Below are 16,839 nucleotides of genomic sequence, written 5' to 3' on the forward strand. Positions count from 1 at the left end.
GGGAACGGCAGCGGGGGCTAGAAATGCAGGTCTGGTCCTCCAGTCCAAGGACTGCAGACTGTACATGGTAGCAACAGGGGCCTGATCTCGAGGGAAGGGGCATGTTACCAGAGCTCTGCTCTATGAAAATTCTTCACGGAATTTTAGGAGATGGAAGTCAGACTCTAAGGAATTGTAAGAAGTCTTTGGGATCAACCTCTGTAACTTTTTAAAAAGGGAATCCTTTCAACCTGTTTCCCTCTGTTATAGATTTGAGTCCCCCTGCCATCGGGTACTCCTCTTACACTTACCATCCAGACTTTGGGGTGAATATTTTGTGGTCTCACAAAGCCTTGTATGGACTGCTGAGAGACTTAGGTCCTCAGAATACATTCCCTTAGGTTGAACTAATACTTGTCCTGGTTCAACTTCTCCCCCTGTCCTCTGGCTTAGAGCTTAGTAACTGCTTAGTTCTTCTTTTACAGAATAGTCCTTAAAGTAGTTGAACACAGTTTTTCTATTTTCCCAAAGTCCTCTCTTCTCTAGGTAATATACCCTCTATTCCTCAGCATCCGTGATTTCTAGGTTCTTTAGAGTAACTTCAGCTGCTTCTACACACAGCCTGCTTTACTAATGTGATGCTCAGTCACATGGCTCCTAGCTCACAGTGCCCTTCTGAACACCTATTTCAGGGCTGTTAAGTATCTCTACTTTGTCAGTCCCTGCATGGAATCTTCCCTCCTTCCTTCTTCAAGTGAAACCCAGCTCTCTTGGGACTCTGAGTCCCTCGGAGCCTTTGGAAGTTAGACACCGCTCATTCTTTCACATTCCAGACTTCAGGGTCTGGAGGTGGGGTTGGTACTTTGCTTTCATTACTGTTTTTTGGCTATTACTCCTCTATCCTTTTTTTTAAAAAAAATATTTTATTTATTTATTCGTAAGAGACACAGGGAGAGGCAGGCATTCTGAAAATAACACTGTCTTTTCCTATCTGTGTGTCTGCCTGCAGAGGAAGAAGCAGGCTCCTTGCAGGGAGCCCAATGCGGGATTTGATCCCAGGACCCTGGGGTCACACCCTGAGCCAAAGACAGATGCCTAACCGCTGAGCCACCCAAGTGCCCCCTAATCCTCTACCCTAAAACAGAAAGCTCAGCTCACATGAGGCTGGTACCAGCTTCCTCTGGTCTATATAGCTGATACCTACTGCCATCTAGACTACAGTCCCGCAGATGCCAGCACCTGGCTCACAGTTTTTCTCTCCACCCTGTGGCTTACTGTCCTAAGGGACTATACGAGAAGCCTATGTGAATGACCCGTCCTTGGTTACCCGTTCAGTAGCTGGCTCAACCACACTGACTTCCATCCACAGGCACAGCACTTTTGTCCCTCACTCATGGCCAAAGTCAGACCAGGTCATCACCGAGATGTACTGTTATTTGGCTCCATCTCTGTTACTTCCACTTCACCCAGTCTCTGATTATATTCAAATCTCCTTCCTGATGCCCCTGTGACCTTTCCTTCCAGCCTCCTGATAGCTCTACTTGTTTCTTGACTTAGCTCAGACACCAAGACCCACCACGTTCCATGAGCAGCCAGTCCAATCTTCACGGATTTCTGTACTGGTTCCCATGGTGTAGTTCAAGTAAACTGGAAAAAGTGTACATGGATGTGCACACATGCCCTTGAACCAAAAACACCCATTGAAGTCTTTATGTAGGAGGGGAAACGATATGAATTCCTTACATTTAGACTCTTGTCAGGAAGCGAGTCCAGCCCGAGCTGGAGGGTCTGGTGAGTGGCAGTCAGCATTCACGTTACCGCCACACGGTGGTGCCATTTCAGCTGCTAAATACCAACCCCACTGCTGTTTGCTTTCGGTGGAGTTCTCCAAGTGGTCACCATGACTCACGTGCTATTATTTAACAAATTCTGTTTTTATAACTGAAAATATTTTCATGTCCTACCACAATCTCTCTTGAGCATTCATAAGCAGCGGTGTTCTGTGATCGTGCTGAAAACACGGCCCTGAAAACAGTAACTCTGGGACACAAGTTCGTTGTGATCAAAGGTGATGATGGAGAAGGCCACCCGTCCACTAGGATGCCCTGTGTTTTTCATTTAGGAACGAGCACTCTCAAAATATTAGAGGTGGTGAAGGCAAACATTAATAAGAAGCATTAAAGAGCAAATATGCTACAGTGCTGTACATTCTTGTGTCTCCACGAAACATTCCCTTTGCACTCTTTCTTATGAGGAAATTAGTCTCGGAGTAGGAGTTTTACATCATGAGATCACTTTGGAAACACACCGACTTGCAAATGGCAGTGCCTACTGTAGATACAATAGCTCCTCCACCTATGCAAGAAATGCTTCCCTCTCCAGAGTCACCTGTAGGCTGGTGGAGAAGGGTGAGGGTGTTCAGAGCCTGGGCTCTGGAGCCACACTGCCCAAGCATGAATCGCCCAGTGCCACAGTCTTCTAGCTGTGTGGTTTTGGGTTAGTCATTAACCTTTCTCTGCCTCAGTTCCTTCATCTGAAAAGTTAGAGCAAAACGCTACCTGCCTTGAAGGGTTGTGAGGACAGAATGAGTGAACAACGGAAGAGCTCCACAGAGTGCCAAGTAATCACTACGTGTGGGCCAGTGTTGTAGTCAGCACCACCACCAGTGCCTTCCCATCAACCCTTGGTCTTCGAAGACAGAATTATTTCATTAGATCAAACAAATAAGGTGCTTCTTTATTCACTGTGTAGGAGTTACTCATAGCATATGCCATGCTCTGAAGGTGTTTAGTTCTCCTCTGAGACACCCTCTGCATCGCTGAGTACCCGTATGGAGGGAGAGGCAGTGTTTACAGGGCCTTTTCTAGCACGAGTACTGGTAGGTACAGTGACTCTGAGCAGGGCCTGCTCAGACACGAACACGGAGCCCACTTGATGCACAAGGGCAGCTTCCTTCACAGGTCTTACCTTCAGCCGGTCTTTGGGCAGTGCCACAGCCCCCTGCTTAATGATTTCCAGGACCCGTTCCACTGACAGCTCAGCTCCAGCCTGCAGCAATCGGGAACTGAAGAAGGTGATCACCTGCAATGCAAAGTGTTCTTCTGTAAACAAGTGTGTTTTCAGGAGGTGCCTTGCTCACATAGTGGTCCCCATCTCAGGGTGACCCCTGTCCCAGGGTGACCCCTGTCCCAGGGTGACCCGGCTCTACTCTGTGACCTCTCCTCCACGGGGTCCTCTCTGAAGGGGTCTGATGACTGCGTTGCAGCCAGGACTGGACTGCTCTGGGCTGATGACTCACACCACACCCACACCCACACCATGGCTCTGGCAAGCCCTCTGACTTCTGCTCTTCAGTGTGTGGCTGCACCTCGAATTTATTTAGATTCTGGTTAGACGGCAGCACCCATTGGAAGGTGGGGAAGAGAAAGCTAAAGCTTAAACCTGTCAATTCTGAGGCTTACTAGTAACTCTCAAAAAAAAAAAAAAAGGCTTAATGAGAAAGGAATCTGAAACTAATGGCTAAAATGATGTTTGGGGGATCGTTTATTAATTTAATTTATTCACCACACTCTTATCCCTCAGCAACAGGGATAATGAGCAGCAAGCTAGAACTTCTTTTGTTTCGTGTCCCAGCACAGCCTGAACTATGTAACAAGCTAATAATAACACAGGAGCATTCTGAAAATAACACTGTCCTTTCCTATTTGTCACTCAAAACTAAAAGAATGTCATTATTTTTTGACGAAATCATTTTAAGATCATGATGTTAATAAATCAAGAAGACTATATGTCTTTTTTTAATTCAAGAGAGTAACACTTGAGTATTTACAGACATGCAGAAATATAAAAATGTTTTGTTAAAAAAATTAAGTATTTAGATTTATAGGTTTTCTATTTTATATGTAAAAGACAGAAACTAGTTTAAAAAGATTACCTGTCAACACAAAACAGTTTTTTATACTCATTAAAGTATGATAATTAAAATTAATCTGGATGGTTGGCTATATGTCTTGATCCCCCAGGCGTCACATTATCCACAGCAAACACAGTACTGGTCACAGTAAGAACGCCATTTACCATAGTAAATCCAGATCCATAATGCAAACATGCTGATCAGTTTTGTGCATCCATCTCTGGTGAGAGGAGCCTGGTTCATCACTGCTTCCACCTGTAATGTAGCACCTGTTCTAGAATGAGGGGGGCACTGGCTCTGCCATTTCATTTCTGTCATGTGTACTTGTATTGTTGTATTGTCTTTGATCCATGTTCTTTTGCTGGAACCATACCACTCCTCCATTTTAGAGGGTTTACTTAGTTATATCCAGATATTACCATGAATAATATACCCTGCAAGGACCAATAAGTGAATGAAAGGTGAGAGTGCCAGCCAAGCCTCCCAAGTTGACAACTCCCCTGTCCTCCTCGGGATAACTGGAGTACCACAGCTGACACAGCTAAAGCCTGGCAGGTTGTCCCTGCCAATACTAAGAATTAGGAAAACTCAATCTGCTTCTTCTTAGATGAAGAAAGAAAAGCTCTGCTACTATCTTCTCATGCTTCCACGGACTGTGGGTGCAACCTCTGGGGTACATGTATCCATCCACTTTGGAGACTGCTGATGGAGATAACAAAATGCCTATAATCAAAGCTAAGTAGCCTGTATGGTGTTCAAATACGGATACTGCAAACCAATGCAAAAGAGTACTAACTGACTTGTCACCTCATTAAAGAAGGAAGTAAGGCAATGGTAATCTACTTTGGGTCACTGTAGTTACACAGACTTGCCTCTAGGCCTCAAGGCACTTGCACTCCCACTGGGAGAGCTGTGGAGGAGCCAGGAAACGTGGTTTCTAAGTAAGTTCCTTTTTTGGAACTGGCTCTTATTTTGTAGGTCTTAAGCTGATACTCTGTTCTTGCATTCGAACGCAGACTACTGTAAAAAATTATAAAACTACCACTTCCAGAAAAGAAGTATAATTTATGTATCACAAACGAAGGGAATGGATACGTACTGCATGTTTACGATGGATCAAGTGCTCTATTATTAATTAATTCTCACCACAATCCAATGAGCTGATAAAAGCTCTGTCCTACAGATGATTCTACAGGATCACGGAGAGAGAAATCTCAGCCAAGTCAGCCAGGCAACTGTCCAGAGCAGGATTGGTACTTGGATGCTACTTGCTACTTCACCATGTTGTCTCCACTAATTCCTGGGTAACAAAAGGCTTAGTTTTCCTAATGGAAAGTATCTGAGGCAAAAGGTCTAAGTTGTGTAGCCTCAAATTTCATTTGGAGTCAGGCTGCAACACTAGCAAAGAATGTGAAGCCATTTATTCAGATACTACTTGTATTTCCCACCACCTGGTTAGAATTTTGCAGACAGCAGTATATTTTGTGATGATGATTTTAACAGTTAGGTGGCTTTTATCCACTTTCATAGCAACCATTAAAATGGTTAAGACTAATGAACTTTTCCCCTCTGAAAGTGTTTACAGAAGACACAGTCAATAATAGAAAAAAAAATCAGAGTGAAACCTTTAGCGAAATGGGAATGAATGATATGTTAGTGCAATTCAAAGGCAACCTTTCAGAGGAAGGTTCTTCTCCGTGGGTGTTGCACAGCTTCCCTCCACCCACCATATTTGGCCACAATTCCTAAAATCTAAATACAGCACATTACCTTCAATTATGCTATTAGTTGTGAATAGTAATTATCCAAGGTCATGTTCTGATTAATCAGCTGCACCCTTTGAGTAATGTCAAAATCACATTTAACCACTTATTATGAAACCAGTGAGTGATCACTAGAACACAGATTTTTAGAAACGAGAAGCTTAAAAAAAAAAAAAGAAAGAAATGAGAAGCCTTTGTGGGGTAGATGAGGGTAGGTATTAGGCATTCTTGCTTGCTAAATGGTCACTCTTCCAAGAAGTTAGAGAGCTAAGTCTTTTTCTTTTCTTTTTAAAAGGGCAATAAACATGTTTTGAAAAGTAAAATACACATGTATTTTCTCACTGATCCTTGGTTTTTCCTCAAGTTTTTGTGTCTTAATCAATATATATGTTAACAACCTGTTCAGCAGGAGAGATCCCCAGAAGACTTAAAAAGAAGACAGATATTTTCAAGACAGATACAATGTAATTGGAGGACAAGAAGCAGATGAAACATGCACAATTAAACAGATTAGACATCATGGTAGTAAAGACTGTGAGGTGCTCAAAGTCAGAAGGTGTAGTCTGGATCCTCCCTCTGATACTTACTAGCTACCTGACTTGAAGGACTCAGGCTCTCCACATGCAGCATCATGCGGTGGCTTAGACCACCTACCAGGTGTCAGATGCTTGGGTTTAATTGCCAGCTCTGCTTAAAAATGTAGACAGGTTATTTAACTTCTCTATGCCTATTTCCTGATCTATAAATGAGGAAAGATAGAGTGCCTGCCTCATGGGGGTGCTGTTAGAATTAAAGAAGTCAACACCTTCACAGTGCAAAGAGGAATGCCTGCCTCATGGTAAGTGCTCATGAAATGTTAGCTTCTGGCACTACTATTAGGTATATCTCTGTATTTTCATTTATAAAATGAAAAAGTTGCCCTTCCTACCACATAGGAAACAATGATAATATGTGTGAATCTTAAGGATAAATCAAACCAGAGAGGAGTTTCAAGCATGATCTACAGAAAATAAATTCCAGGAAAGCCTGTTGGTTAAAACCAACATGATCATTACCAGTTTAATACATTACTGAGGGTCAATTTAAAACTCTTTTATTGGGATCCCTGGGTGGATCAGCAGTTGAGCAGCTGCCTTCGGCCCAGGGCGTGATCCCAGAGTCCTAGGATCAAGTCCTGTATCGGGCTCCCTGCATGGAGCCTGCTTCTCCCTCTGCCTGTGTCTCTGCCTCTCTCTCTCTGTAGCTCATGAATAAAATATTAAAAAAAAAAACCCTCTTCTATTTTTTTAATTTGATGAATGTATATATAACCTTCCTCTTCCAAAAAATTTTGTATTTTATTATTCCCAGAAAATTTAAACAGTACAATATTGAAGTTTTCATAGTTTGCAAAGTTTCTATTTATTTATTATTTTTAAAAATTTTTTAAATTTATTTATGATAGTCACACAGAGAGAGAGAGAGAGGCAGAGACATAGGCAGAGGGAGAAGCAGGCTCCATGCTGGGAGCGCGACGTGGGATTCGATCCCGGGACTCCAGGATCACGCCCTGGGCCAAAGGCAGGTGCTAAACCGCTGAGCCACCCAGGGATCCCCCGCAAAGTTTCCTTTTATTATGAAAGAATTGTGAATTTGACAAATTTTTTTTCTTCTTTTTTTTTTTTTTTTTGACAAATGTTTTTTCTGTGTGTATTGAGATGATCGTATGGTTTTTATTCTTCAGTCTTTTAATGCTGTGAATTACAATAGCCTTGAATTACTGGGATACATGATAACTGAGCATGCTGCATTATTCTTTCGGTACTTTGCTAGATTTGATTTGCTAATATTTTGTTGAAGAGGGCCCAGGTGGCTCAGCGGTTTAGCGCTGCCTTCAGCCCAGGGTGCGATCCTGGAGACCTAGGATCGAGTCCCACGTTGGGCTCCCTGAATGGAGCCTGCTTCTCCTTCTGCCTGTGTCTCTGCCTCTCTCTCTCCCTGTTGTCTCTCATGAATAAATAAATAAAATCCTAAAAAAATTTTTTGTTGAAGATTTTTTGTGACTGTGTCTATGAGTGATAGTGACTTGTAATTTCTTTTCTTGTAAGGTCTTTGTTTAGCAGTGGCATTAGGGTAATAATGTTCTCATAAAATGAGTTGGGAAGTATGTTCTCTTCTTATATTATCTGGAGGAATTTGTATTGAAACACTAATATTTCTTTCTTAAAAATGTGGTAGAATTTGAGGGTGAAGATATTCAGGCCTGAAGTTTTCCTTGTTGGAAAATCTTTAAGTACTAATTGAGTAACTCTTAAAGATACAGAACTATTCAGATTATGTATTTCTTCATGAGTAAACTCTAAAAGTCTGTGCCTTTCAAGGAATCTGTCCATTTCATCGAAGTCATTAAATTATTGCCAGAAACTTAATTCATAAGATTAATTGTTATGCTTTCAATGTTCCTGTTATCATTCCTGATACTGGTAATCTGTGTTTTCTTTCTTCTTCTTGGATTTGTTTGGCTACAGATTTATCAGTTTTATAGTATTGAGTTTTATTGCCTACCCCCCCTCCCCACCCCCAATAACCAGCTTTTGGTACCACTGATTTTCTTTTCTTTCTTTTTTCAATTTCATTGATTTTTTGTTCTTATTTTTATTATTTCCTGTCTTTTTCTTGCTTTGGGTTTAACTTACTCTTTCTAGGTTCTTCTTCTTCTTCTTTTTTTTTTTTTTTTTTAAAGATTTTATTTATTTATTCACGAGGGACACACAGAGAGAGGCAGAGACATAGGCAGAGGGAGAAGCAGGCTCCATGCAGGGAGCCTGATGTGGGACTCAATCCCAGGACTCCAGGATCACGCCCTGGGCCAAAGGCAGGCGCTAAACCGCTGAGCCACCCAGGGATCTCTTTCTAGGTTCTTAATGTACAATCTTATTTAAGACCTTTCTCTTTTTTCTAGTAGAAGCATTTAACACTATAAATTTCTCTTTAGCTATAGCTCACAAATTTTGATATACCGCACTTTCATTTTTGCTAACTTTAAAATATGTTCTCTTTACCTTTGGCCACCTCTCTCTGATGCATAGGAGTACTGTTTACTTTCCAAATATTTGGGGGTATTTTCCAGATAGCCTTCCTATTGATTTCTAGTTTAATTTCATTGTGGTCAAAGGACATACTCTATGATGATTTTAAGATTTTTAAATTTGCTGAGGTTTGTTTTATGGTCCTATATATGGTCTGTCTCATGTGCACTGATGATGATGAGTACAATGTTTTATAAATGTCAATTAAATCAAGTTGGTAGTATTGTTTGGGTCTTCTGTATTGTTACTAATTTTTCTATTTATTGTATCAGTTACTGAAAAAGAAATGTTGACTTCTCCAATTGTAATTATGGATTTGCAATTTCTCCTTACAATTCTATCAGTTTTCGCTTTCTATATTTTGAAAGCTCTGTTGTTAGGTACATCCACATCTGAGACTGTTAGGTCTCCTTCTAAACTGACCCCTTTATCATTACATGGTATCCCTCTTTTTTTTTTTTTTTTTTTTTTGGTATCCCTCTTCATCTCTGGTAATGCTTCTTTTAATGAAGTCTACTTTGCTGATAATATAGGCATTTCAGCTTTCTTTTAATTAGTGCTTGCATGATAAAACTTCCTTTAGCCTTTTACTTTTAACCTATCTAGTTCTATTTACAGTGAGTTTCTTACAGATAGTACATAGGTTTTTACCTCTTATCCAACCTGAAAATCTCTTTCAATTGAGGCATTAGTGTGACTGTTGACATGACTGGATTTGAATCTCCCACACTGCTTGTCATTTTCTCTTTGTTCTACTATTATTTAGTATGCTTTCCCCACCTGCCTCTGGATTAAATATAATTTATAATTCTATTTTTTTTAAAGATTTTATTTATTCATGACAGACACACACACACAGCGGGGGGGGGGGGGGGGCAGAGACACAGGCAGAGGGAGAAGCAGGCTCCATGCAGGGAGCCCAACGTGGGACTCAATCCAGGGTCTCCAGGATCACACCCTGGGCTGAAGGCGGCGCTAAACCGCTGGGCCATCGGGGCTGCCCCATATAATTCTATTTTATCTCCATCTTTGGCTTACCACTTATCTCTCTATCTTTCTTTCTTTATTTTGTGGTTGGCCTAGAGTTTATAATAGTCATCTTGCACTTATTTGAAGTCTACCTTCAAATATTATACCATTACACATTGTCAAGAATTGAAGAGTTTAGCCCTACTTGCAAGTTAACTGTTTTGTGGATCCTGGAAGGACATGGAGATTTCTGGGTCAGTGATAAAGGACAGTTGTTAGTCAAGCAACAGCAGCAATCAGAGCATTAGCATTTTTTATGGGTTCTCCCAGTCCCACATTGCACAAAGGTGGTGTGATGAGGGCCGGATGACTCCCATACATGTAGTAGGTTATATTATAGGAAGAGAACTCTGAGCTTAGGGAACCTATATCTTTTATATTGGTCAGTAAGCAGGTTTACCTTTCACTCCTGAGTGAGACACAGACATGCCTCCATCTCAGCCCTTTATTCCTTTGCCTGGAACACTCTGACCCCAGATAGCTGCATGGCTCACTCTTGATCTCCTTCAAGTCTTAGCTCAGAGGCACCCTCTCATACAGGCTTTCCTGGACTGAGCTCTTTGGACTTGCAATTTCCCATCCTATTCCAAACAGAATTCATCATTCCTCCTCTTCTTTTTTTGGCTTTAAGAAATTAAGTAGATATTAATGTTATTTGCTGAGATAAGGAGGGCTGCAGAAGAAAGTTGATTCATTTTGTGTTTGATTTTTTGAAGAAAACAAAGAATTCTCATTTAACCTTCTTCAACTTTGTGGGATGGTCAGGCAGGCAACCGAATGCACTAGTGTGGAGCTCAGTAAGGATGGTCAGGTTTGGAAGCGCACAAAATCTAACATGAATTTTACACTGTCCAGAGATAAAAGTAGTTGTTGCCTTTAACATACTACACAACCGATATTGTTCATTGCTTCTGTTCTTTACTTATATTTAGTCATGAAATTTCTTTCACATCTTTTCTCATTTGGTGTTGTTAATTCTATTGTCCTGCTACTTGATTCCGCCATATCGTATCACCTATGGGTTAGATGGAGGGCTATGTAACCGTGGCTACTGGAAACTTGGTCATTTGGAAAACATGTCAAACTCCTTCCGCAGAAGTTAAGAGTACTACAAGGTTAGTCCCTTCTGTCTCAGATATTCAACACTGCTGAATGACTTATGAAAAATATCAACTCTGAACTCCCTGTCAGCTAAAAATAACAGTAATTCATAGTCTCCTTTATCCAGTACTTTTCAAGGTTAACTCCATGAAAAAAGATACAGCAAAATCTTGAGCCAAATTTCAGGGGCAGCTAGGGCCAGGACGGGGAAGGCAAAGTGCTAAAAGAAGCAAAAAGTAGAGACGTTATTTATATCTCTATCATGGCATTCTTTTCAAAATCTGTAAAAGATTTTAAAATGCTTTTTGAATGAACTTCCATTGTGCCCTACACTATTTTGGATGGCAGTATTTGATAAAAAGTTATTGGAAAACCTGCTTGTTTGAAATCTTACTTTAGGTTTATCCAAGTGAATGCTGAAAGCATGGAGTTTCTAATGAGAAGATCTGGGTTCAAAGCCTGGCTGAATTGACTTACAAGCCTGGCTGAATTGACTTACTGGCTAAGTGACCTTGGGCCAAAAATTTTTCCTCACAAAGCCCTGCTTTGCCCCCCTCACAGGGATGGTTAAGGGTCAAATGAGACACTGTATATGCAAATTATCCAGAGTCATGACCTATGCCAATATGTGATCATTATTTAAGACAATGATTCTCAGGTGCGGTTTGTGTGAAAATCACCTGAGAAACCATCTATCAACATCTTGGCTTTCTTATTTGTAAAATGGTGTAGTCATACCTAGATTACTGTTTTAAGAAGAATTTGAAAAAAAGAAGAAAAGAGGTAATGTTTATGAAAGTACTCAGTCTCATTCCTAGCACTTAGCCGGTGCTCAACAACATTTAGGCACTTATTTATCTTGTTTTAAGACGCATGTAACAGCATATGGCCAAATATTTACCACAGGATGTCCTCTCCCTTGAACACAGGTAATTGTAAGTGGCCCCTTCTTCTGTCAACCACAGGCAGGTAAGCACTAGACGTAAGTCCAATTAACACCTTGCTTCCAGTTCCATGTGGTCACATACTGTGTGATATACAGTGGGGTCCCTTCTGTTTCCTCAATTGTACCCTGCTCTTTACTTCTTTCAAAGGAGAGTAAGTTTTGAATAGGGGCAGTTTAAACCCTTCTCATGGTACTCATGTGTCTTTTCAGAAACTAATATGGTCTTTCTGAGATATTTTGAAGGATGTCAACTGTCAACCACCTTGTTACTAAGAAGGATCCTCAGTTCTACCACTGGTGGAATTAAGCCTGATTTGGCATCATTAGAAGTGATCCTCAGGGAGAAAGTAAATGGTAAAATCTCCAGGTTTGTGGGAATGGCTAGATGTTTTCAGGCAGTGAGTGAGAAACCGTGGGAACATTTAGTGAAGGGGTCCAGTAGTAGTGTGAGGCATGATGATTATAAACATGGGCATGGACTTTATCATCAAACTGCCTGTTCTGAGTCCTGGCTCTACAGAACTTTCTGAATGTGTGACTGTGAGCAAGTAAAAATCTTTCTAAGCTGGTTTCTTTATCTATAAATTGAAAATTAAAATGAAATATACCTCACTCATACCCTTTCCCCAGAAAGCTACTACACAGTACACACTCCTGCCAACATGAAGCAGTAAACCAAGAAAGAGGAAGGAAGACACAGGAGCCAAGGTCAACCAAAGGGGCCAGGTGAAGGAAATTCCTAAGATGTTGCAGGAGAACCTGAGCACACCGCTGGAGCAGAAAGCAGGAAGCAAGTCTCCAAGAAAAGAATGGAAATGAAAATTTTATTGACTCTGCTTGAGCACTTTGAGAAGAGTTTTAGAGTTATGTCTGGAGATCTCTAGCTGTGTTAGTGACTGGATGTCTGTAACACATAATCAGGAAATGCCTAGAATCTAGAACATATCAAGTATCTGCACAAAGATAAACAACAGAAAAACTGGCAAAGGAGTTGAATAGAAACTCACAAAAGAGGAAATCCAACTGTGTGTGTGTGTGTATTCTCATACTCAATGGTAATCAAGAAATTGCAAATTAAAACCATAAGGAGGTGCCATCACAAAACTGACAAAACTAAGTGTTCATGGGAAGTAACAGAACCTCTCACACACCACTGGTCAGAGAGTTAAATGGTAGCACCCCATGGAAAACAGTTTGGCATAATACACATTACCCAGCAATTCCTCTTCTGGGTGTCCATCTCAGAAAAAGGTATATACATATGCTTATTAGGACTGAAATCACAGATTTATATACTTATGTGTTAATTTAATTATTGAATGTCTTCCTGAATGTAAGTAACACAAGGACAGGGATGTTGGCTCTTCAGTTTACTCTTGTGCCTGGTACTGTGAATCAGATTAGTTACTCAAGAAATGATTGTGGAATCATGAAAGCACTAACTTGAAAAGTCATATGCATCTCTATGTTTACTGTAGCATTGTAAATACAATAGCCAAACTATGGATGCGACCTAAGTGTTCACTGATAGACAAATGGATAAAGAAGATGTGGTGCATAAACGCAATGGAATATTATTTAGCCATAAACAAGAATGAAATCTTACTGTTTATAACAATATAGATGGATCTAGATGGCATAATGCTAACGAAATAAGTCAGAGAAAGACAAAAACCATATGATTTTCACTCAGACGTGGAGTTCAAGAAACAAACAAGCAAAGAAAAAAAGAGACAAACCAAAAAACAGACTCTTAACTATAGAGAACAGATGGTTCCTAGAGGAGAGACGGGCGGGGGACGGGTGAACTGGCAAAGGAGATTAAGAGGACACTCACCCTGAGGAGCACCGAGTAATGTCCAAATTGCTGAATCACTATATATTGTACAGCTCAAACTAATACAAAACTGTATACCAGTTATACTGCAATTAAAATTAAAAAAAAAATAAATGGGGAAAAAAGAGAAATATTCTATTTACAGTTTCCTCAGAACTGTTTTCATACAATATCTTTAGCATTTAATGAGATGATCCTATTATACATGGATGACTTTTTTCCTACTCATTTGCTCTACTACAATGAGTAAGTTACCAGTAGGAAATGTCAGTTGCTTTCCAGGGTTGAATGCTACCTGTTCATGGCATTTGGTTTGCTTGATAAATTGTTGAATATAGGGGGCACCTGGGTGGCTCAGCAGTTGAGCATCTGCCTTCAGCCCTGGTCATGACCCTGGGGTCCTGGGATCGCGTCCCACATCGGGTTCCCTGCATGGAGCCTGTTTCTCCCTCTGCCTGTGTCTCTGCCTCTCTCTCTCTCTCTCTGTGTCTCTCTGTGTGAATAAATAAAAATTAAAAAATATATTTGTTGCTATTTTCTTCAAGCTTTTCCCTAGTATGTTAATTAAAGAGATTAGTCTGTGAGGAAAAAAGAAGAAATAGTTGTGTAATCAAACTGAATTGGAAAACACTAATACAGCAATAGAAAATGGGGCAAAAACACTTTTAGGAAAGACAGAGGGTAAAAGTTTATAAACCAGTGAAAACTGTTCTGCCAGATAGGAGGGAAATTAACATAAAAATGATAATGAAAAACCGTTTTGATATAAAAAGACAAATATTAAAATAATTATAATACTCAAAGCTGCAAGAATGTATGTAGTGAGACGGACCCTCTTGGATTAAATGTGGAAACAGATGATATACAGGTGCATATACTTGCCCAATGTTTCTGGAAAGCAATTTGGCAGCACGTATTGATATCCTCTGACAGTAAAAACTACTATAATTCCATTTCTAAGACTATATACCAAATATATAACTGAAAAAAGGTGAGACAAGATTTATTTACAAACTCTTCATGAATTATGAAATAACAAAATATGTGAAATATGCAAAATGAGCAATAATGGGATAATGGTTAAATTTCTTTTTTAAAGATTTTATTTATTTATTTGAGAGAGAGCAGGAGCAGAGGGAGAGGGAAAAGCAGACTCCTTGCTGAGCAGAACCCCGGGATCATGACCCCAACTGAAGGCAGACACTTAACTGAGCCACCCAGGCACCCCATGGTTAAATATTCTTTTGGGACATCCACATTACAGGTTATACAGATATTAAAATGTGAGATTTTCAATGAATTGATGATACCACAGAAAAATGCTGATGATCTAAATGCAGAACTGTATAAAGTATGATTTCAATTCTATTAAATATATGTATGTGTGTATAAAATACACACATGGAATACAATAACTATTATGGCAGAATCGACCACAAATATACTTTATGTTCAAAGAAGGGATTCTAACTTTTGTAGTGTTTGTTCAACTTTTGCTGCTTTGATATTTAAGAATCGCAAAATCTCCATTTACACTTACCAGATCGATATTTTGCATTATATCCTGAAATGAAGGATGAGTTCGAAACTGTTCAAACAGATCTCGTTTGTAAAGCAGTGCGTACACTAAGTTTGGATTGTGGTGAAGAGAATTTGTCAGGCAGGAATTGATGATCTCCAACATCATTCGAATGACTTCTTCGATGACATTCAGGTCTTGTGCCTGATAAAGAAAGAAAAGCCAGATACACAGTGTTTTTCTCCTTAACACAGAATTAATCAGAACAAGAATAACTGCTTTAAAATTATAACATTTAAAAGGTAACACAAACTCTTCCAGATGATTTTTGTCAAGAATCTTTAGAATTAGGTTTATCACTTACTAAAGTATTTGAGTGAAAGTCTTTTGAATTCAGATGGTCACAATTAGGAATCAAACATAATAAATTATAGACTTGTCAACTTGACAGGAAATTTGGGGCTTACTCAGCCCCTCACTTACTAGATCCTTATTGGCACTCCCATCATGGCATTGCCCTAAATCATTAGACTCCCACAGTGTTAAGTGGTGGTTGGGTCTTACCAAGTCCAAGAAAAGTGCCTAATTCAGGAACATGACTTCAATTCTCTATATTGTCATTTCAATCATTCTACTTACAGATAAATAGCCTATTGTTTTGTTTCTTTTCTCAGTCAACAGCCTTTGGGAATCTAAACATGAAACAGTTACAAGACAGTAAAAACAATGAACAAATCTCTTGAAGAAAGAACAGGGAAAGAACAAAAATAGAGGTAAATACAATAGACTTTCCTTTTCCTCTTGAGTTTTCTAAATTATGTTCCAAAGTTGTAGCAAAAAATCGTAACATTGTCTGATGTGAATGTATAGAAGGGAACAGCTAAGACAATTATATTACAAACCAGGGAGGGCCAAGAGACTTAAAGCCAGAAAGGGTTTCTACTTTTCTCTTGAACTGTTAAATGTCAACAATACTAGACTGTGACAAGTCATGTGTGTATACCGTTCACAGCAAATCTACACAGAGATCCACACAAAAATACCATGCATACATCAAAATAGAATTCTAAAAAACTATTCCAGTATCTGTAGGAAGGCAGAAAAACAAGACACATATGAAAAAGAGGGAACAAACAGAAAACAGTAAAATGGCAGACCTAAACTCTAATATATCTATCAATAATTGCATTAGTTGCAAATGGTCTAAATAATTAAAACCAAAGATTGGCAGAGTGGATAAAAAACACAACTATATGCTACCCACAAGAAATTTTAGATAGAACTCACTTCAAATATAGTTAGGTCTAAAACAGAAGGATGGAAGATGATATACCATGTAAATATTAATTGAAAGAAATTAATTTTATATATTAGTGACAGATAAAGTATACCTCAAAGGCTATATGGCAGTCAGCCTGGGTGGCTCAGCGGTTTAGCGCCACCTTCAGCCCAGGGCGTGACCCTGGAGACCCGGGATCAAGCCCCATATTGGCTCCCTGCATGGAGCCTGCTTCTCCCTCTGCCTGTGTCTCTGCCTCTCTCTCTCTCTCTGTGCCTCTCATGAATAAATAAATAAAATCTTAAAAAAAAAAAAAGGCTATATGGCCTACAAAGTAAAAAATAGGTACTATCTGGTGCAGCAAATAAAAAGCTATGGTTATCCCCACACAATATATCTCTGCCT

The 16,839-nt window shown here is 39.7% G+C and overlaps 1 protein-coding gene across 4 annotated transcripts in view; it reads right to left on the bottom strand.

The window, feature by feature from the left end:
- DYM (dymeclin) overlaps nt 1–16,839 on the bottom strand; it is a 348,746-nt gene that overhangs the window by 44,127 nt on the left and 287,780 nt on the right. For all 4 annotated transcript variants that reach the window (XM_041746593.1, XM_041746584.1, XM_041746566.1 and 1 more), the window contains 2 exons: nt 15,177–15,359; nt 2,947–3,060 (listed from right to left, as the gene is read on the bottom strand). In XM_041746593.1, the coding sequence (XP_041602527.1) occupies nt 2,947–3,060; nt 15,177–15,359 (297 nt within the window). The remainder of the gene's footprint in view (nt 1–2,946; nt 3,061–15,176; nt 15,360–16,839) is intronic.

The sequence above is a fragment of the Vulpes lagopus genome, chromosome 1 (assembly GCF_018345385.1).
Source record: "Vulpes lagopus strain Blue_001 chromosome 1, ASM1834538v1, whole genome shotgun sequence".
Taxonomy (NCBI): Eukaryota; Metazoa; Chordata; class Mammalia; order Carnivora; family Canidae; genus Vulpes; species Vulpes lagopus.